This window comes from Spermophilus citellus, assembly GCF_964194105.1.
Source record: "Spermophilus citellus genome assembly, chromosome: 18".
In the NCBI taxonomy this organism is placed as follows: domain Eukaryota; kingdom Metazoa; phylum Chordata; class Mammalia; order Rodentia; family Sciuridae; genus Spermophilus; species Spermophilus citellus.
Genome location: NC_138200.1, coordinates 8,937,065 through 8,959,450, shown reverse-complemented (window position 1 = coordinate 8,959,450; position 22,386 = coordinate 8,937,065). Strand labels below are relative to the sequence as shown.

The following is a 22,386-nucleotide window of genomic DNA, read 5'->3' as shown; positions in this document are numbered from 1 at the left end:
TCACCTCGCACTCCCGCCACCCAACTCAGCCTCCCCGCTTCCAGCGCCAACCTGGTTCCCAACTTCGGCATCGCAGAGAGCAGGAGGAGCGTCCGACCTCGAGGTCCAACTGCCACCGCCCGCCTCTCCCCCTGGGCGTCCCCTTCGCTCTTCGATGGCAAGACCTGCTGGAACGTCACCTAGGACGGGTCCTCTTCACCGGCCCGCCCACCCGGTTTATTTCCTACTGTCCCGAACGTGCAGGTCTCTGGAGGAGCCACCGCCCGAAGCTCTGCACACCTTTGCACCGGCGGTGCCTCTGCCCGCGCGCACCCTCCTGACCCCAGGACGCTGAGAGCTGCTTTAATCAGGAAGCCCTCACCCGGCCCTCGGCTCAAGTCGGGGTCCCTCTCCCTACTGATCCCAGGACTGAAGAGTTTGGGGCTGATGAACAGGGCGTGGCTAATGAGGCGCGGGTTGTTGGATGGGGCGTGGCCAGTGGAAGCCCCAGCCGTGGGCGTGGGCGTGGGCGTGGCTATGGCAGCAGCCCTCCTGCTGGCGGGTAGACGCGGTGTCTCCCCCAGAGGACTGGGGACCCTAAAAGCCCAGATTACCTGGTCTACATCAGAATTGCCCACATCTCAAACACCTCATCCGCCCCCTCCTCTGGAATCCCAACGTCCCACCGCAAGACGTTTTCAGGCAGAATTTCAAAATTTTATGGCAACTTTTACGGAATCACAGAGAACGGTGAAGGGGGCTCATGAGCTGAGGGCGAGGAGGGGTGGGTGAGGTCTGGGTGTGCAGACTAGCACAACTGGACGACAGAAGGCGAAGAACTCGTGGGGAGCACGAGGTTATGGGGTGGCAGGGTCATCCTAGGGGCGTAAGGAGTGGCCGCACTCCCCATATCCCAGGTATGCCCTTTAGGCCGGAAACTGGGACAGTAAGAAAATGCAGGAGGCTACCAACAGATGGGTGACCTCCAAAGTTAAAAATGCCCACCCAGACCCTGGGCCCCACCCTCCCACCCACACCAACCCCGCCCCCCAACAGGCAGAGATGTGGCAGCATTTGCTGGCTTGTAGCATTGGTCCTCTGGGACCCTCGGTCCTCTTCGAGGGTCCTGCCCAAATTGGCTGGCACTGAGGGCAAAATGAACCTTCTAGATTGTCAGGGGAGATGGGCTGGAATCCCTTTGACCCCCAGTCTCCTTCCCAAAGCCGGATCTCAAGGCTGAGGGAGTCTGCTGCCCTCTGAAACGGAAAGCCTGTCACCCCATTTCCCAAGACATGCACCCTCCCGAGTCCCCCCTCCCCCAAACACACTATATACACACACAGGCCCCTCCCTCCCAGGCGTGGCTGGGCTCCCAGAGGTAGTGGAGGGCAAGTAGGGCGCTGGAATGTGAGAAGTTGCGGGTTGGAGACGTGCCTCCTCCAGCCGGAGCCCTGGGAGGAAACCAGGCTTCTCCCTCCGTCCCCGGCTGGGGGTCAGTGTCCTCCCGCAGCCCCGGGGAGGAGCCCCCTAGCACACCCACCCACCTGCCCCCCTGGGCCGACTGGGCTCCCTGAGGGCTGGGGAAGGGCTGCGCTCTGGCCTCCTGGGATGGACCCGCACCGCCAAGGCTTCCCGGGAAGGGCAAGTTCTGGGCACTGAAGGGGGGTGTCGTTGGGGGAAGGGAGACTCTGGGACAGTTAGGCTGGGCGTCTGGGAGGAAGAGACGCCGGGCTGTCTGGAGGAATGGTCACTGGGGTGGTTCTATGGGAGGGGCCTCGAGGTGGACGTTTCCCCGGGGGTGTAAGTAACCAGGGTGGGCTGGAGTTAGGGTAACCACAGAGGTTTTCCTCAGAGGAGGCAGGGGAACTCGGGGGGTGGGGGGCCTGAGTCACTGGGGACAAAGGACAGGGGGCAATGGGATCCCAGGAAAAGGGAAGCTGAATCCCAGGAGGCGGCGGCCCTGTCTTGGCGGAGGAAGGAGCTGAGTCCCAGCGTTCAAGCTGAGTCTGGAGAAGGAGACCGAGGGTCCGAGAGCAGGTGCAGCCGAGTCCCGCGGAGGCAGGGCCCTAGAAACCCCGGATGTGGCAGTAAGCCTCGAGGCTGGCGAAGAGGATGTAGAGGAACCAGAGGCCCAGGAAGAGCGCGGTGGTGGCGAGCTTGGGTCCGCGCGGGCCGCCCAGCTCGCCGCCGATGTGCGGCCGGCGCCGGTAGAGCAGCACGGCGATGCCCACGAAGGCGAAAACGGTGAAGAGCGTGACGGAGAAGGCCAGCGTGCCCGTGCGCACCTCGAAGGGGCGGCCCTGCACCGCCCAGTACACGGCGGCCACCGACCAGGCCACGCCCAGCCCCAGGAAGACGTTCACGGCGTTGGAGCCCGTCACGTTGCCGATGGACGCGTCCGCACACTGGTCCTGCAGCGCCGCCACCTTGCTGGCGAAGGTGTCTGCGGGGCAGAGACCCGGTCGGAGGGGCCCAGCACGCCGCCCCCCCCCCCCCCCCCGCCGCCTGCTTTCCAGCAGACCCCCCTACCCTGGGCCCTCGGCGGGCGCAGCTGGAAGCCGACCAGGACCCGGAGGCGAAGTCCCTGGAGGCTCCCTCCCCAGGGCACAGTCGCCTTGCCAGGGCGCCCCTGCCTGCCCTCACTTGTCCAGCTGCCCTGGGGACTGAACCCGGGCCCTGGACCCCAGCCACATCCCAGCCCGCGTTATTTTACATCTTGAGACGGGGTCTCGCTAACTTGCTGAGGCTGCCCTTGCCTCAGCGTCCCAAGTGGCTGGGATCGGAGGGTGCGGTGACCGGCTTCCCTGCTTACTTTGAATGGAACCCCTGGTCATTCCCTGGGAACTGTTTGCATTCAGTGGGCTCCTCTTCCTGTCTCGCAGGGCCGCGGGCTGCCTTCCCTGGCCTCCCATCAGTGGGTGCCCTGCGCACCTTCCACCGGACTCACTGCCAGCTCCGTGGGGCCTGTCTGCACTCATTAGGCACCACTTCCAGCCTCAGGGACACAGCGCCTCCCATATGACTTGCTACATTCAGTGTGCTCCGCAAGTCCCACAGAAAGAGGCCATGAGTCTTACCTAGCAGGCCGCGGGGCCTACTAAGTGCAGACAAACCGAGAGGGAGGCAGGAGTCTGAAGGCTGCAGCGACTCCGCTGGTCCTAGGGAAAGCGGGCTGGGCAGGCTGCGCATGCTCCCCACAGCCCGCTGGCAAGGCGGTTGTGAGGTCCTGGGTCCCTCCTGTCCCCTGGATTTAAAACAAGGTGTGGCATGGAGCCCACCAAACACGAGCCTCGAGCCTCGTAGGAAGAGCAGTGAGGCCCCTGGGGGGGGGGGGCAGGGAGCCCGCTGCCATCATCCTTTACCATAAAAGGAGGCAGCGAGTCCCCAGGACAGCTGCTCATGGAGCCCACCGAATGAGCCCCATGGAAGACACGGGCCCAGAGACCGCCAGAGTCCACGAGAGGAGGCAGAGACTCCACTGGAAGTGGGCCTCCTGCTGCGGTTTCTGTGGGTCGCCTGCACTTGGAGACAGAACCGTCTATGTGGCCTGTCTGCATTCAGTGGGCACCACTGTATACTTGCATGGAACTCGCTGCCTTTTCTTTGTGGGGATGATGAGCACTGGCAGACACACCCTGCTTGTGGGGACTCACGGGTCCCAGTACCTCCACTCCTCGAAGCTCACTACTTCTTTTTTTGGGACTTGTCTGCCTTCAGTGGCCTCCACTGCATACCTCTCTGGGATTGTATACATTTAGTGGGAGTCAATGCATACTTTATGTAATGTCCATTTCCTTTCTCTCTTGGACTCATCTGCATTCAATTGGCTCCACTGTATACTCTGATACTCACTGCCTATTCCCGTGGGACTACCTGCTTCTATGAGACTTGTCTTTATTGAGTGGGCTCCACTGCATACTTCCTATCAAATTTGTTGTCTGCTTCTATGGGACTAGGCTGCACTGAGTGGGCTCCACTGCATACTCTGTGGGAATCCCTGTATCTTCCTGTGGAATTGCTGCCTGGTGTGCATGGGCATGCCTGGTTTCTAGGGCTCCGGGCCCCTTTCTCTGGGGCTGCCTGGCTCCAGGGCTCCAGGGCCTGCTTCCTAGGAGAGCCGCTGCCTGCTCTCTCTGGCACCCGCTGGTCACTCGCTGGGCCTTCAGGGACATGGACGACAAGGGCGTGAGGCCCCTGCCCCCAGTGTTCCTGCTCTCAGGAGAGTTTCAGTCTTGTCACCTTGTTTCTGAGGGACCTTCCTTAGGGGAAGGAGATGTGGCTCCTGTGGGGACGCGTCCCCAAGTGGGCGAGGTCCACCCTGGTCTCTGGCCCTGGCCCCTCCTGCCCTCTGCTCCTCTGCTCTGATCCACCCGGGGCCAGCTGGTTGCCTTCAGGCCCACAGCTCCTGGGCCACCTTCTGCCTGGCTCCCTGAGGGAGGGGACACTAGTGTCCTCCCCCTGTGGAGCCACTGAACTGCTTCCAGGGAGCCTCTGTGGAGACCAGGGACTCCTCAGTCCCCAGCTCCGCCTCCTTTCTGTGGAATCCACGCCACTCCTGCCCTTGCCCACGCCCGGCTCTGCGGGACGTCCTGCCGGCTTGCTTTGGGGAGGACGCCTTTCCCACATCACCAGGGACCCTGCCTGGCTGCCATCATTCCCCAATCCGTTTCTCAGGGACTCAGGGTGGGCTCTGAGGGACCCCTCCTCATCTCTGCAGGGCCCCTCTGGGTGGCCCTGCCCCAGGGGCTCGCTCGGGAGTTACCAGGGATGGAGGTGCCCAGGGCCACAAAGACCACAGCGTTGACAGAGTCCTTGAGGCCCACAGTGCAGCCAAAGTGCGAGGCCAGGTCGCCGATGAGCGCGGTGAGCAGGCCAATGACCAGGATGCAGACGCCGAAGCAGGCCCAGCCGTGGCAGTACTCGGTGGGGGGCACGCAGGCGAAGAGCACCTTCCAGAACACCGTCAGGAAGTGCATGACGTAGTCGAAGCAGGACGGCAGCCGCTCCTCCCGGGATCCGTCCTCTTCCTCCTCCTCGTCCCCTGTGAGCACAGACCCCGCTGGGCACACTCGCCTCCCTCGGCCTCGCCCCTCCACGCAGTGAGCCTCACCAAACTCACTGCTTCCCTGGGCCCGCAGCCAGGGCGGCCAGGTCAACAGCTGAAAAGCTACCTTCCCAGAATCCCTTGCCCTCAGAGACACATGAGCCTGGGCCAAAATGTTCACTTCTCAGGATCCCACATGGACCCTGCCCCAAATACCCAGCTTCCCAGGACCCCTGCTCTAGGGTGGCCCTATCTCTAGCTAAAAATATCCACTCCTCAGAATCACTGCAGCTAAGTGGCCACATTCTCAGCTACAGTACTCACTTTCCCAGAATCTCCTGCAGCAGAAGAGACACACACCAGCTAAAATTAGTCACCTTCCCAGAATCCCCTGAGGCTAGCAAAAACCATGACCTCAGACAAAAATAAGAATTCTGTTTCCCAGAATTCCTTGCAGCTAGCAATGTAAAGACATGCTTTCCCAGAATCCCTTGCAACAGTTGCCATCTTGCCTTGCCTGGCAGTGAGACATGAACAGGGTTTCTAGAAAGCGTTTCTGATGTGAGCGCTGTGAGTGGCTGTATTTTTAGCTTTGTAAAGGAAGCCTCGTTTTTATAGTATGTCACCTAGCGTGACCTAATTTGAACTGCTTGTGGCCTGCAGTGACTTGCGTGATGTAAAAGCACAAGGGAAATGTCTGGGTGACCTCATCCTAAAGCGAGAAGCATTCGGTGATGTGCCTGTGCATCCCAGGAGGAACACCTGGAAGACACAAACATTATCACAAGCCTGGAGTGGACACTCAGAGCGTGCCACCCAAGTGGGAGCTGGGTCAGCTGTGACAGAGCCCCTCCCAGGTTCAGGCTGCGGGCTCTCTACATCTGTTTCCAAGAAATGTCAAAGTGCTAGTGAGCAGAGACGCCTGGTGAGGGGGCCAGGGAGAAGCTGACCGTGCTGGGGTCCCAGGTCCCTTCCCTACTGTCCTGTCTACTCAGCTGCTTGGCCTGTCAAAGAAACCAATGCTTGAATTCGTAAGAGCTTAACTGAGTGGTCTGTGCAGTCTTTCTGCACACTGTCTCAGGGAGTGAAGTTTTGCTGCAACCTCAAGTAAAATGGAAACTCAGACTCCCTGCCCCTTCCTGCTTCCTCTCTCTTCCTGCTTGGAATAGGAACTTGACATCTGGTGGCACAGCAGCCATTTTACAACCACAAGGAAAATCTGAAAAAGGGAAGGAAAGCAAAGGAGCCAGATGTTCAGCAACGCCACTGAGCTGCTACACCGATTCATTGCAGGTTTTTTCATGAGAAAAGTGATCTTCAGTGGCCTTACACCACTTGTGGTTGAGTTCTCTGTTTGCTGCTGAATTCATCTGTGACCAAACCACGGGAGACACAGCTGAGGCCAGAGCAGGGGGCCATGCTCTGGGAACAGGGTGCTGCCTCACTTTTCCCTGCCCTGTTCCAAAATCTGCCATGGCTCCCTAGTGCCCTCCAACCCAGACTCGACCACCTCTAGCTGCATCCCCTATCTGCCTTATGCCCGGCACCAGGTACCTCTCTCCACCTGCCATCGCCTGCCACGTCTAGGCCTCTGCACGAGGCTGTGCCTTGCCTGGGGAGCTGCGCTGCGGGCTCTCTCCCATCTGAACACAGCTTGGTGCCTCCTCCTCTGGGAGGGCTTCTCCGACCTCTGGGGGCAGGGCTCCCCTGTGTCTCACGTCCGTCTCCTTCACTGGACTGTGAGTTCCATGAGGACAGGGCCAGGGCTGTCTTGGCCCCTTCTGTGTCCCCAGCAATGTCCCAGAGGACCCTCGGGAACGTGTTGAAAGAAGCCTACTCCAGAGGGAGAGGCCATGGTCCCGCAGGTCTGCAGCCTGTGGCGTCTCTAGGCCTGGGTCGCAGCCTTCCCCTTCCCAAAGCCTGGCTCCTCTGCTTCAGGCCCCACCAGCTGGGGTCTCCCTGAAGGAAACCTGAAGCTGTGTAAAGGACAGAGCCCTGAGCTCTGGCCCTGGCCCCTGTCTGGACACCCTGTGGGACTCAGGCCAGATCCTCCTCCAGCTGCCAGACAGAGATCCTCCCCATCTGCATGGCAGAGGGCCAGCCCCAGCACCTCTCTGTGGACCCACATGCCGTTCTGTCTACGGCCACACGGGGGCGCTGCGGGTCCATGTGAGGCTTGAGGAGGGTGGGCAGGTGCAGGTGGGAGAGATGGGAGCCTAGTGACTGTCTCCATAGCAACGGGGAGCCCAGGCTCTGTCTGGGGGGGCCACACCATTTCCCCTGTCCCTACCACCCGGCTGCCTGATGCTCACCACCAGGAGAAAGTGCAGGCCGCCATGAGTCCCCTGGGCCCAAAGCCAAACCCTGACCAGCCAGCCTCTGCCACAGCCTTCTCCACCTCTGTCCTGTTTGTGTCTCCCCCTGGGACTCCAGGGCCCTCTGTCTCACGCTTCCGTCTCCCACCTTCTCTGGTTTCCGGTGAGCATCTGTGTCTGTCTCTCCTGTTCTGTCTCTCTGGACCTCTCTGATTTCTCTCTGTCTGCCTCTCTGGGGCCAATTCCTGTCATGTCCCTCTGTCCCTGTCCCTCTCTCCATCTGCTATTTCTCCCCCACTCCGTCTCTGCACCCCCTTCCTCCCTTCCTCTCCACTTACCTGCGCTCACTGTGACGGCCTCCAAAAACTGCTCCCTCCAGGAGTGGGTCCCAATCACCAAGGCCAGGTTTGTCTTCTTGATGAGCTTATCCACTGTGTTCTGGGGACGAGAGGGCGGGAGAGCCATCACTGCCCAGGAGCACCGGGTGGCTCTGTGGGGGGCAGAGGGACTGGCGACTCCCCCATGCTCCCAGTCCTGTCCTCCACGGCCCCCCACAGCCCAGTTGGACTAACAAGCGGGGTGCTGTCCGTGGTGCTGACACTGCCTTGGAGCCCGGCTGTGGCTCCTCCCTCTCTGGACCTTCCCCAAGGAAGTGACCCAGGCCAGACTCCAGGACGGTGAGGCCCCAGCAAGTCACCTTGAAGTCGTAGGACTCCTCGATGATGACCTCCAGCCGGCAGTTCTCCCCCAGCACTGGCTTGCCCATCTCTGCTATCCTCCGGGCCTCCTCCTCCTCGGCTGTCAGCTTCCTGTCCCCATCCCCTGCAGCATGAGGGACTGGGATAAGACTCCCAGGAGGCCTGCCTAAGTGGCCTTTGATGCTTTGACTACCTGTTCCCTTCAGTAGAGAAAAGCTCTCTGCTCTCTGGGAAGCCTCTTTGGTGATCCCTCCCAGTTCCCTCCATGAATTCCCTTGGTGTTAAAACCCATGAGGTTCAGCTGCTAGGCTCTGGGGTTCATAGCATGGAGGCTGTGTGAGCTTGGGCAGTGCCTCTGCCTCCCTGTGCCTCAGTTTTCATATCTGTAAAATAGATATGAACACCTACCTGATAGGATGGTTGTGAGAATTAAGCGATTTAATTCATGTGTAGAGCTTGCACAGTGCCTGACGTGCAAAAGCTACTCAATAAGTGGCATTTCCTTTCCTATCATCACCAACATCGCCGTCATCACCACCCCTGGGGAGGCAGCCTGGTCTCTACAGTCAGGCTCTGGGGACACCCTAGAGAGTGTCTTAGGTGGGAGGAAACAGGAAGATGCCTGATTTTGGTAAAATCTTGGGTCCAAACTCACCCTAAGCCCTGGGTCTGAGGCCCTTTACCACAAGCCCACACCAAGCCAACCCCAGCTCTGGTCCCCACCTGCAAGTCTGATTCTAACTGTGGCCCCACATGTGAGTCTTTTGTCACAACCCTGACTTTAAACCCCAACCCACAACCCCAGATCTGACCTCAACCCAACCCTCTCCCTAACCCCATCCCAACTCCAACATTGCCCGTCACCTAGCCCATTGGTACCCCCCAGAAAAATCCCAAATCCAACCCCTGACCTAACTCCAGCACCATACGTGATCCCCAAACCACTAATAAAGAATGTGACCACCTGGCAGAGACAGTTCTCCACTGAGGAAAGAGCTGAACTACATTTCCCAGCCTTCCTTGCAGCTAGGTACAGTCATGTGACCAAGGGGCAGCCAATAGGATGAGGGCATAAGCAATGGACAATTGGCCTTTGAAAACCTCCCAGTTGGGCCTCCAAACTCTCCTGCCCTGTCATCCAGCAGGAAGCAGAGGGCTCCGGTGTGGCAAAGGCACAGGATGGAAGGAGATGGCCACCCGTCAACCAGGCACACTCACAAAACTGCCTGGGCAAGACACAGTGACGTGGGGTCGAGTTCTGGGATGAGCTTTCCCTTACAGAGGCTCCTGTTACCCACTCTGCCGTGTACCCACAGGCCCAACTCTGGTCCTCACTCCAAGGCGACTACTGCTATCTCCAGGCCACTGACCCTAGCCCAACTCTCAGCCCGTCTGTGACGCTGACCTGTGTCTAACCCCAACCCCTCAGCCTTGAGGACTCACATGGGACTTGGGCTGCAGCTTGGTGTAAGTTGGACCCAGCTCTAATCTAATCCCAACACAGGCCCTGGAGGCCGCCTCTGGCTGGCCTCTCACCTTGATCCAGCTGGACACTGCTCTCAGGTCTCCACTCCACCCGGTCCTGGCCATCCCAAACCTGACTCCCCCTACCCCAGCAGGGCCGGATCGGGTTCTATGCCTTCTCCCCAACCTGACCACGAATACAAATCTGACCTCCACACCCCCGCCGCTAACCCCAGCTGAGGGGGGCCCAGTGTGTGGCCCCAGCCCTCACCCAGCCCCAGTCCAACCCCAGCTCACCTGCAGCCGCCTTGGACCCCACCTTGGGTCCCCACCCCCCCACAGGCCCCCCAGAGGCCCCTCCCCGCTCAGGCCCGGGGCGCCCGACTCACCTTGGTTGAGTAGCAGAGCTGGGGAGAGACAGAGACAGGGAGACAGTGAGACCACGTCCCCGTGGAGCTTGGGTTCACAGCTGAAGGGCGCCCGCAGGTGAGCCCAAGGACCCCCCAGCCCTGGACCCTGCTTCTCCCATAGCCCGCGCATCCCTCTCACCTGAAATCCCTCGCTTAAGCCACTGGGGCTGGCCCAGCTCGATGAAGAAGTTGTCCTTCTTCTCGTACTCTTCGTCGTCCACGATCTTCACCTGCAGGGTCTTCCTGGCAGCACGAGGCGGGACACCAGCGTCAAGCCCTCCCAGGCCCCGCAGCCTCCTCCCAGCCCGCCGCTCGCCTGGGCAGCTCCTGCATCCCAGGCCACCGCCTCCTTTAGCCCTCACGTGCCCAGGAGGGGACTTGCTGTTGTGCCCATTTGCTGGAGTCACACCCAGGCACCGAGGGGGAAACCAAGCCAGACAATCTCAGACAATCTGAGTTGCCGAGGAGACCAACTTGAACTTTTCTCCCTCAAAACCTTGAGTCCCAGCCCCTCCTCGAGGCTTGGGTGGCCCTCTCCTCCACTGCTGCCCAGCCGCCATCGCTGCCCACCTGGATGCTGCACTCCCCTCCTACATAAGCCTGTGCCTCGGTGCCACCACCCACAGACCAAGTGCTCAACACAGCCACAGGGATCCCAGCAAAACCCTGGTCAGATGGGGTCCCTCCTCTGCTCAAATGTGTGCCTGGCCCCCGACTCATTCAGAATAAAACCAAAGTCTCGAATGTCCACTCGACTCCATGAGGCCGGCCGCCTCCTCTCTGGCCGTTCCACTCCACCTCCCCGCGGCAGGCCACTCCTGGCCGGGCTCTGGCTCCCCAGACAGAACGCGCTTGCCAAGTCACGCCTCCTCCCTGCAGCGTTCCGCTCAGACTTCACCCTCTCCATGAAGCCCCCTCCCACCACCCTAGTGCTGACACCCCTCGCTGTCCCTGCCCAGGGCCCCGGGCCCTCACAGAGCTCTGCCCTGGTCTCCACGTCACTTCCTAACATACCCTGCGACACACTGATTTAGTTTGCTTGCAGTCTGTCTCCTTGCTTTAACATGGAAGCTCCACCAGGTGACCTGCCTCGGTCTCTGCTGCACCCGGCACCTGCACGGGCACGTCCTCCGTGGACACCCTGCTAACTCAGTCCCTCCGTGCAGACCAGCCTCAGCTTCCTGCTCCCCTCCTGGCCACCCCCCGAGGGTCACCCAAGGGCTACTCGGTTGGCTCTGCCTCTGCTCCCATGGGAACCAGGTAAGGCTGGGGATGTTACCGTTCCCTTCAGGGTACACAACTCACCTCTTCCCCCCACAATCACAAGGACCCACAATCCCAGAATTCCGCAGCTCGGCCATTACAACTCTCTCAGCTGTGGCACCTGTAGCCCCACAAGGCCTGGCCCAGCACCCAGCAACACAAACACCCAGCCCCCGCCGTCCCCAGAGAGGAAGCACAGCCAGTCACACCGCCCACGCCCCGCCAGCACCCCCTGCCATTCCCGATGTGTGGCGAGATCCACAGGCCAGCTGCCTGTTAGTTAGCAGGACACCCCCGCGGCCAGCGCCAACCTGAGGCCTCGCTGTGGTACCACCGAGGCTCCCGAGGTCCCCTTCTCTGTGCCGTGTCTCTGCACTCTGGTCTCCACCCCCTTCCTGCTCCAATCCTGTCAGCTCCCCCCCCGCCATCTTCCCTTCTCTTGCATCTGCTTGTGTGGGGTGCTGGGGATGAACCTGGGGGTGCCCCACCACGGGGCTACTCCCCAGCCCTGAGAAAGGCTCTTGTTACGTAACCCATGCTGGCCTCGAACCTGGGATCCTCCTTTCTCAGCCTCTCAAGTTGCTGGGGTTACAGTCACAGGGGACACACGCCGGGGTCCACCTTCCTGGTTTGGGGAGATTTAAATTTTCCTATGGGTCAGAAGAAATGGCAACCCTGGGACCTTGGGAGTGGGCCAGGTGCTGTCCATGGTGCTGAAACATGGATCTCCCAGGAAAACATCCTCACTCTTGACAGGTTGTCACCCGTGACAATCACTGACATGGTGACATGCTGACATGGTGACACACACACACATCTCCATCACGCACTCTCAGACACACTGTGATCCACTGACACACAATGACTGACGCCCAGTGACATGCACATCAACTGGTGTTCTAGCAGGCATGCCATAAGGGGACCCAGAAGGAGGAGAAACCCAACTGTCAAAGGACAGCAAGAGAGACTCTAGCTAGGCAAGGGAAGGACTTCCTGAAATCTAAGGAGGCAGCCTTCCTCCCCACCCTGACCCCTTTGCTTCACAGAAATCCCCCCCATCACTGGTCCCTCTCATCCTGGCCCCTCCTCTCTTGTTGACTCCAGTACTCTCTTTTCTCTAGAACATGGGCATCTCCCCCTCCCTGGATAGCAGTCTCCATGTTGTCTTTATCTCCCTGCATCTCTCCGTTTCCTCTGCCTCAGTGTCTGCCTGCCTCCTCACTCCCCAGCCCTTGCCACCACTTAGTTCCTCCTCCCTGGTCTCTCTCTGACTCTCCCGGGCATGCAGCATGCTGCCTCTGTCCTCCCTGTTTCCTCCTCAGGGTCTCCTCTGTCTGCCTCCTTCTCTTCCTGCCTCCCGCTCTGTTGATCCTGCCTGGGCCTCCCCTCCAGCCTGGCTGCTTCAAAGTGCTTCTAATTAGCGCCTGCCCATCAGAGGAAGCATGTGTTTCCCTAAACGCTAATTAGCCTCCTGTTCTCTGTTTCTTGAAGCCACAGCTGGAAACTTGGGCGGGGGTGGGGGACACAGGGTGTCCCAGCCTGGGGAAGCCTGTGGGGGAGGAAAGGGCCCATAGAGGAGGAAAGCAGGTTAGACTTCAGGAAGGACCAAAACAGCAGAAACAACTCCCCCCATTTCCTTTCCATTTGGGATGTGAGATGGGGCTGAAACGACGCTCCCAGAAACCCCCAACCCAAGTTCCCAGCAAGACAGAAACAGCCAGAGACAGCGAAGAGGTATGGAGAGTCTGTGTCAAGAAACAGGGAACCAGATACTCCCCACAAAGCCAGGGATTAACTAAGCCCAGAGACCCAGAGAGGGCAAGCGCTCCTGGGAAGCCCGAGATGCAGAGATGCAAAGGGAGAGATGAGAGACAAGCGCAGTCCGAGGCGGAGGCACGGAGGCCGGGAGGAGGAGGGAGAGGCACGGTGGGGGCTCCACAGACGGGAGGCGCGTGGGCGGCGTGCAGGAGGGAGACAGCCGGGCGTGCGGGGGCGGAGGCGAAGGCAAAGGAGCGGGAGGTGCGGCTGCTCCCGGCTGGCTGGTGGGGGAGGTAAGGCTGCAGGACCTCAGGAGAGACTCGGGCCTCAATGTGAGGGGGCGCGGCCAGGGGGCCTGGGCACGACAAGGCAGCCGCTGCTCTCTAGCTTGGGTCTGTCTGTCTACAGGGCTCTGCATCAATGCGTGTCCTGCTTCCACCCGCGGCCCGTGCGTCTCCGCCCCCAGCCGCCTCCCAGACCCAGCCCTCCAGGCCCCCAGCCTCCCGGCCCTTCCTCCAGGGCCCCCACTCCTGCCCGTAGGCCTCTCACTTCTCCACGTTGCTGCTCTCGCCCACGAGCCCCGCCTCCCCAGGCCCCTGCCGTCCCTTGGGGCCACCTTTTCCCGCAGCCCACAACTATTTCCTCTAGTTCCCACGGGGACCTCACATCCTCTTCAGCCCCCGCTCCGTCTCCACCGACAGCGACCCGGCTCCATAGGGCCCTGCCTTCATCCCCTGGATGGCCACACTGCGTCTCCTCCAGCTACCACCACCTTCGCCACACCCTCTCCGGCTCTCCAGTTTCTCCTCACCTGTCCACCCTTGTCACTCTACCACCCCTGGTCCCTGTTGTGGCTGGACCCTAGACAGTTCTCTGGGCCAAACCCTGTCCTTCATCTCAGTCACGCCCCGCCCATCACAGCCCGAGACCCCACCTCATCTCCGCAGCCCCGCCCCTTCCCCAGGCCCCACCCCTCCCGAGGTCCTGCCCAAGCCCAAGGTCCCCTCCTGCCCCTACAACCAGGCCCGCCCTTTCCCCCAAGTCCATCTCCCAGGCCCCCCCACCCAGGCCCCGCCCCGCCCCCACAGCCACGCCCTTCCCCCCAGCCAAGTCCATTTCTCCCGCCATTTCCCCATCCACTCGCGCCTGGCCTGGGATACCTGCCACGGACCAACGCACTCACATAGTCTCGTCGTCGCCGAACTCAAGTTCACCGCAGGCGTCCTCATAGTGCACGCCGCCGCCACGCGCCGTGCCGTCCACCGTGCGGTAGGGGAGGCGCACAGTGCCACGCGCGCCAGAGCTGCGCACGACGCGCACGTCCACGGTGCCCATGCACTCGCTCACGTGCAGCAGGCGGTCCTGGAAGGAGAAGATGCCCGCGTGGTCGTCGTCCAGGATGGTGACGGTGGCCAGCAGCGGCGACACTAGTCGCCCCTTGGGCCGCCCCCCACCGTCAGGCTCGAACATGCCCTGCGCGTCGCCCACGCGCAGGTTCAGCAGCCGCACGAAGAAGTGTTCGTCCTCCTCGAAGATGTCGTCGTCGATGATGCCGATGCGCAGCTCCTTCTGCGTCTCGCCTGGCTTGAACACCAGCGTGCCCTCGCTGCGGCCGGGAGGGGCGAGAGGGAAGAGCTTGGTCAACAGCGTGTTGTAGGGGGGTTCGGGGTGGGCTTCCTGCAGGAGGGGCGGCGGAGCAGGGGAGCAAGACCGAGTGCGTCTCTCCCACCTGGAGGTCTTGAGGGACAGATCAGGGCAGGCTTCCGGGGAGACGACCTAACCCAGAAGGAGGTGTTCTGGGCAAGCTGTGGGCAACATGGGAAATCCCAGAGCTGAGACAGGGGGAGCTCTCCAGCCGCTTCCTGAACCTCGGGGTGCCTGTGGATGCCCTGGTCTCCTAAACTGTAATTCTGGTTCAGAAGCTCCTGCCTGGGCTTCTGGGTTCTGAATCTCTCAGGGGCTTCAGAGGGTGTGGATGGTTTGGTACTGTTGGCCATACTCTGAGAAGCAGGGATTTAGGGACCGTGGGACCGCCTTGTCACTCCTCTGATATAAACAAAACAAAATCTTATTGTGTTTCCACGTGTCCCCAAGAGAGTCTACATTCCTTAACTCAGCTTCATCAATTTGTCCCACAGATACTCCCCAAGCTGCTGTGCCCTGTGCTGAGTGGCACCGGGGACATAGCCATGACCAGGTCCTGTCCTCACGGGGCTCCCAGCCCCACAGGAGAGTTGCACCGCAGCGACAAGTACACACTCAGTGGCAATTTCACGCTTGTTCTTTTACTCACCACACACTAACTGAGCACCTGCTGTGTGCCAGGCCCTGGTCTCAGCGTGGGCAAGAGCAGCTAAAGCAGATCAGACACCCTGCCTGGCCCAGCTGCGTCAGGGCAGCCTGGAGAGTGAGGCCCCGGGGACAGGGTGCCGCTGAGCAGAGGGTGAGTATCGGGAGGGGAGAAGGAGGGGTCCTGGGGGGGGGCGCTTCTGAGAAGCCCCTGTGAGCAGAGCTGGAGGCGATGGGGGAGCTGCGGGGGATTCAGGGCAGGACTCCAGGGAAGGCGAGCAGGTGGGCCGCGTGTCCTGAGGCGGGAGCTGAGCTGGGTTTCAAGAAACAGCGAGAGGGGCTGCAGCAGAGAGGGGACGGGATGGATTCGTGGGGTCTCGGTGAGGACGCCAGGTTTGAGTGAGGCAGAGCCATGGGAGTCTTCTGACTGGAGAGGGACGGGAGCTGGCCTGGGTTCTGGCGGTGGGCAGGCAGTGACAGCCTGAGGAGGGGGCTCCTCCTGGTAGAACTGCAGACATTGACATGACTCAAAACCTGTCACTTCCCCGGAGTCCCTTCCAGCCTGCCACTAGGGGCTCCATGTCACACTGGAAGGCGCTGTGAGCCTGGTGAGGGGTCTTGTGGCATCACCACCTTTGTGATAAAGGGCCTCTGGGCTCCAGTTCTTCAAGAGAAGCTCAGTTCTGTGGGAAGGACCAAGGGACCTCAAGGTCCTGGCAAAGAGACAGAGGTGCAGAAGCAGGTGGCAAGACCTGGGGTGGAGGGACAAGGGGATTCCTGCTGTGGAAGCAGCAGGCTTCGCTGTCCATGGTGGCTCCATGCCAGGTGGGCTGACCTGCTGCCAGCCGCCCGCTGTGTGATGGTCACAGCCACTGATCTGCGCCCTCAGCCTCAGTTTTCTTATCTATAAAATGGAGCTAATCACAGGGTCTAATTGCTAGCCTTGTGCAGAGGACAGAGTTAACCTCAGGGAGGCCCCTGCAGGCCCCGTGGAAGCACTCGCAGAAGTTAGCAAGTGACAGATGCATATTAATTAATGCTTGAATCTTAGGACTCTAAATCCCCAGAATGTTAGAAATTCAAATAGCAGAATGTGGCGAATTTAGCATCAGCTTTGCCAAACAGTTAAACTGAAGAACCCCAGTGAAGGACAAGCAGGTGACATGTGCCTCCTGAGACAGTGTACCGGGGAGGACACAGCACCTTTCCATGCACTTCGGCCAGAGATGCCCAGCTGAGTCTAACCGTGAGCAGACGTGGGACAGACTCAACCAAGGGCTGTTCTAGCAACTGCCGATCATCTTCAGAAGGGCCAGGGACACAAGTCACAGAAGCCCATCCAGACTGGAGGAGACCAACCAGACGTGACGGCCGAATGCCACAGTGGTTATGGATGGAGTGGGAAGATGGAAGAACACAGCCGTGGGATGGCATGGGGACGCTGGTGAACGCAGTCACGGGCTGGAGGCTGGACCACGTCCATTCAGCAGTTAAGTTTCCCGAGTGTGATCATCAGGACGCGCTCACGCAGGAGAACGTGTCCGTTCTTCATCTCTCTCTCAGCACTGGGGATCGAGCCCAGGCGAGCACTCTACCAGCAGCCATACCTCCTGTTCTGCCTTATTCTGAGGCTGTAGGATTCAGGGGTAAAGGGTCTGCAGCTCGCTCTCATAGAGTGCCACATCATTATTTCAAGGCTGATGTGGTGGTGCACACCTGTGATCCCAGTGACCCAGGAGGCTGCAGCAGAAGGATCATGAGTTCAAGGCCAGCCTCAGCCACTTAGTGAGGCCCTAAGCAATTTTAGTGAGACCCTGTCTCAAATAAAAATAAAAAGGGCTGGGGATGTGGCTCAGCGGTAAAAAGAAGAAAAATAACACAGAAGCCCGGTATCAGAATCACAGAAAGCTAGATGTAAAGGAATCCTATCCCACCACTGGTCACAGAATCCAAGAAGGCAAAAACCCCAAAGCTGTCAAACCAGACAGCTGGGGTGTGGTTTAGAATGCCAAAATGTTAGAATCCTAGAGTCTCAGAACTTTGGACATTTAGTGTATTAGGATTATAGAGCCTTAAATCTGTTAGAATAATCATGTTATTTGGGGGTTTCAGAGATCAGGTTTCATTTGGAGAAACAGGCCCACAGGGCCACCCCTTCCCCATGTGGTACCTGTGTGAAAATTAGAAAAAGTCTCTCTTTTTGTTGACACTTATTTCCATGACTCAGGAAATTGTTCAAGTAGACATACACATCTACAATGTCCACCACGAATACAGCATCCTCAGATACAGTGTCCTTGCACAGTGTACAACTTCAACAACTGAATTCAGGAGCCCTATTTCCCCAAACAAAGGCAGAGCTTTGCCCAAGGAACTTAACTCTGTGCAGTGCTGGAGATGGAACCCAGGCCTCGAGCACTCTATATGTACTCTGTCACTGAGCCACATCCTCAACCCTTTGCTCTCTTACTTCCAACATGTTGGAGGTAAAGTCCTTTGCAGGTGAGAAAGTGGCCTCTGCTTCCTGCAAGGAACACCTGGACGCACTTCCTTCCACCAAGACTCAGGCTTTACCTGGGGGCAGTGCAGACCCGGGTGTGGACAGCAGGGGAAGAGTGGAGGGAGAGACCAAAGCAAGTCCCATCGCAGTGAATGCAGTTTCCCCAACTAGGGGACGGTGGGGAGGCTGGAGGAGGAGGTCACAGGTGGCAAAGGGATCCCCTGCCACGGATGTTGGAACAAAGGCCCGTGAGGAGTCGGCCTGCTCAGGCAGGGGCTGGGGGAGGGAAGTGGGTGGACGTGGGACCCTGGCTGGCTGAGCAGAGGGCAAGACCTACAAGTGTCCATAGAGCCGTGAAGGTGGGAAGTGACAGCCAGAGGGGACTGGGTGGCTGAAGGTCCTGCTGAGGCCCAGTGTTGGACCTAGAAACCCGTCGAGAAGAGAACCCAGCATCAGGGAGAGGAGGGTGGAGGGGCCGGTGAGTGCAGCCCAGGGAGGCCCTGGCACCGTGACGGACAGGTGCAGCCCCTGTGGGAAGCCCCGCGCCAGCCCCTGTGCGCCCTGCCGACTGGCACGGCTCTTTCCGCTCCTGGCACTTTTACGTCAGCAGTGCTGGCTTCCCAGGGTCTCCCAGGAGCTTCCGGGCTCCACCTGGACGGGGCGTCCTGGGTTTTTTCACTGTGATGGTCACCACCAGTGGCAGAGTAAACACATGGCAAAGGCTCGACTTGGACCAACAAAGCCCTTCGCGAAGCCCTGAGTCTCGAGAGGGCACAGCTGCGGGAACCAGACACAGGAAGGATCTGCCGCCGCGAACGAGCTGGGACCTCGGTGCCGTCGTTTATTGTGTGATGTGGGGTCCCCACAAATGCACCAAGCACACAGCAGGTGCTCAGCAGGAACTCTTGGATGAGGGGCTCTCCCAGGCCCACAGGAAGAGGGCTAAGGAGAGAGGCACTGACTGTGGAGATCAAGGATGGGGCGTGCCAACCATCTCCCTCTGCTCCCCCTAGTCACCGTGCAGCGGACATTTACTACAGGCACCTTCTGACGTGTGGGGTCACGGACGTCATTTTTGCAACTGGAGTGCAAGGACTCTGCCGTCCTGTTCACAGTGGTGTGCCCATTGGTACACAGTAGGTGCTCAGTGAGCACCTGCATTCAGGCAGGTGCGGTGGGCTGCTCGATCTACCTATGCTGGAGCCACAGGGTTAAAATGGAGCTGCGTGAACGCCACATCAGACAGCTGCAGAACAGGGGCAGCGCAAAGCCCGAGCCTGCCCCTCCAAGCTACCATGTGAGCTGAAAGCCTGGGGCGGTGCCTGGCACATGGCAAGTGCCCACTAAAGGGTAATCCTGTCAGACTGTGGGGACAGCCGCGCACCAGGCTGTGATAAGACTGAAGGCTGTGGATGAGTTATGACCGTGGGAGGGGGGCTGGGGTGAGAGATTCCCCACCACGTTCACGCACTGTGACAGGTGCACCGAGGATTGCCTCTGCCGCAGACCAGCTGAGGGTCACTGTACATGGCGGGGCCGGGGGGACTAGATGAGCCAAGTCGTGAAACAGACACCAAAGCCACAACAGCTGAAATCGCACAGTTCTGACACAGGAAGCAGTGAACGACACAGGGGACCCGTGAGAGGACAGGACTCTGTCTTCCAATCAGGCACGCGATGGCTGCTCTGCGTGTGCACAGGCACTTACCCTCCTAGATACAAGACAGACAGTGAAACTACAGAAATTCAAACAGCCAGGCCCCCACACAGGAGGTGCAGGTGGCGGGAGCCTTGCCCTGCACACTGTTCTGTATAAATGCCTGGAACAGGTCTGGCACACAGTAGGCTCCCTATAAATGTGACTTATTACTAGAATACAGGAGGAGGTCTCCCCATAGGAGACCGAGCAGGTGACAGAGCTGCCATGGTTCAAAGGTCAAGGCCTACAGCAAGAGCCTCACATAACTCTTGTGTGTTGGAGTGGCAGCCGGGCATGGCTGCCGTCGGCTGGGGCACTGCCTTCAGCATGGCATCCAGAACAGCGGCTGGCACAGGGGGACACCCCACTCGCAAATCAGTTACTCCAAGCATCAGGGAGGGTTGGTTCCTCTGAGTGACAGAACATTCATCAGCACTGTAACAAGGAGCACAGCAGGTGTCAGGCCCAGAGCCCACAGGTGGACAAGGAACAGCAGAGGGGCAGTCTGCCTGCAGCCAGCTGTGTGGCCCAGCACTGTGTGCCACAGCGCTGTGTGCCACGTGCCTGGCCCAGTGTCTGACACAAGGAATGTTCTCAAGGACCAGTGGGTGAGAGCTGGACCCCACGGCACATGCCTGTAACCCCAGCAACTTGGGAGGTTGAGACAGGACTGCAAGTCCCTGGCCAGCCTGGGCAACCTGGGGACTGTCCCAAAATTAAAAAAAAAAAAAAAAAAAAAAAAGAGTAAATGAGCTGGGCACAGTGGCACATGCCTACACTCCCAGCAGCTCAGGAGTCCCAGACAGGATTGCAAAGCCAGCCTCAGAACCTTAGCAAGACCCTGAGCAACATAGCAAGACCCAGTCTCTAAAAAATAAAGGACATGGCTCAGTGGTTATGTGCCCCTGGGTTCAGTCCCTGGTACCAAAAAAAAAAATGAACCAACACCACAGGTCACCCATAGCAAGGGATGGGTCCTGAGGCCCAGCCGCAGGCTGCAGCTGGGGCAGCGATCACCCTGTGGACAGCCGCCTGCGAAGCAGCAGGGGGTGGCAGCCTGGCCGGGGACCCACCTGTACTCGTAGTCGGAGCCCGCCTTGGCTGAGCCGTCCTCCGTGCGGTAGTCCACGTAGAAGGTGCTGTTGCCCTCGCCACCCTGGCAGGTGACCGACAGCAGCACGGAGCCACAGTTCTCCAGGCAGTGGTACAGGCTGGGCTCGAAGAAGATGCGGCTGGCGCCGTCATCCTCATCCTCTCCAGGGCCATCAGCGGGGGTGGCTCTGCGTGAGGCGTCGGCCGCATGTCGCCGTAGCACATTGCCCGCGCCGGTCATCAGCCGCGTGGCCTGGATGCGGTAGAAGGCGCGGCTCTTCTGCTGGTGCAGTAGAGCGTAGTAGTTGGCGATGCCCACCAGCTGCTCCAGGTCCTTGTCCGGGTGCTTCTGCTTGAGGTCCTTGAGGATCTGGATGACCTCACGGCGGCTGGCGTCCAGCTCGCGGGCCTCGGCAGGGCCCGGGCCCAGGCCGCCCAGCTCGCCTGGTGCCTCGCTGCCCACAAACGTGCCGTCCAGCTCGATGCTCTTGGGCGGGTCGCCCTCAGCGCCAATGATGATGCCGCTGCGCGGGTCAGTGCGGTAGCGCTTGTAAACGTACTTGTAGAACAGCAGCCGCTTGTCGGCCATCCAGGCGAACACCACGCACACCGGGAAGAAGATCAGGGTCAGCAGTGCCTCCCACACCTGCGGGAAGCCGGGTGTCAGGACGCGCGACCTCCGCGCCGGCAGGGGGACGCACTGCGCAGGAGCCCGTGTGTCTCTAAGCTGCAGCTCATGTGGCTGTGCGCCCCACCTCTGCGCCCCTCCTCTCCCATCCACCCAGCCACCCATCAATCCACCCATCCATCCACCACCCACCCATCATCCATCTACCCACCCAGCCACCTAGCCACTCATCCATCTACCCACTCAGCCATCCATCCACCTACCTACCCATCTACCCACCATCCACCCCACCCACCATCCATCCACCCACCCATCCACCATCCACCCATCCACCCACCCACTATCCATCCATCCACCATCCATCCACCCAGCCACCCATCAATCCACCCATCCATCCACCACCCACCCATCATCCATCTACCCACCCAGCCACCTAGCCACTCATCCATCTACCCACTCAGCCATCCATCCACCTACCTACCCATCTACCCACCATCCATCCACCCACCCATCCATCCATCCACCATCCATCCATCCACCATCCATCCACCCACTATCCATCCATCCACCATTCATCTACCCACCCATCCATCAATCCATCCACCCATCCACCATCCATCTACCCACTCACCCATCCAACCTACCCACCCTTCCATCCACCCATCCACCCACCCATCCATCCTTCCATCCCCTTTTACCCACTGGTGATCATGCCTGGCTGCTCAGGTGCCAGAAACCCACACATTCTCAGCCACCACCAAGAGACACACACATCCCCACCCTGTGGTTGGTTCCAGCCCCTGTGAAGGGGCAGAGTAGTCTCCTCCTGTCCCTCTCGCCCTCCACCAGGGCTGGCTCCACTGCTCCAAACCCTGCCCACCTTTGGGGCCTGCTCCCTGCTCAGCGCGTTCCCTCTGGGCCTGCTCCACAAGCAACTCGCCCTTGCAGGCCTCCTCCTGGAGAGCTCGAAGCCCTCAGGGCAGGACCCTGACTCCAGGAGACGCCTACAGCTGGACCACCTTCCCGAAGCCACCTCAGATGAGTTTCCACTACAGACAAGGACGACTGAGCTGAGAGCTGGGATCTAAGGAGGAGGGTGGCCCAGCCTCTCTGTCAGTAAAATGGCGACATTCCAAGATGGAATGAGCACATGCATGAGCAGCACTTGGCACGACCAGTTCCCAGCACGTGGAGATGCTCAGGAAGGGCAGTCACACTGTCACCATCGCCTCTAGTCTGGTTATCTC

The 22,386-nt window shown here is 59.8% G+C and overlaps 1 protein-coding gene across 4 annotated transcripts in view; it reads right to left on the bottom strand.

Moving 5' to 3' along the window:
* Nucleotides 1-695: 695 nt before the first annotated feature.
* Nucleotides 696-22,386, bottom strand: part of SLC8A2 (solute carrier family 8 member A2) — a 29,192-nt gene continuing 7,501 nt past the window's right edge. For all 4 annotated transcript variants that reach the window (XM_081273971.1, XM_081273973.1, XM_081273972.1 and 1 more), the window contains 8 exons: nt 20,493-21,157; nt 14,115-14,537; nt 10,050-10,153; nt 9,890-9,907; nt 8,036-8,160; nt 7,677-7,776; nt 4,742-5,020; nt 696-2,422 (listed from right to left, as the gene is read on the bottom strand). In XM_081273971.1, coding sequence (XP_081130097.1) covers nt 2,046-2,422; nt 4,742-5,020; nt 7,677-7,776; nt 8,036-8,160; nt 9,890-9,907; nt 10,050-10,153; nt 14,115-14,537; nt 20,493-21,157 — 2,091 coding nt within the window. In that variant the 3' untranslated portion in view covers nt 696-2,045. The remainder of the gene's footprint in view (nt 2,423-4,741; nt 5,021-7,676; nt 7,777-8,035; nt 8,161-9,889; nt 9,908-10,049; nt 10,154-14,114; nt 14,538-20,492; nt 21,158-22,386) is intronic.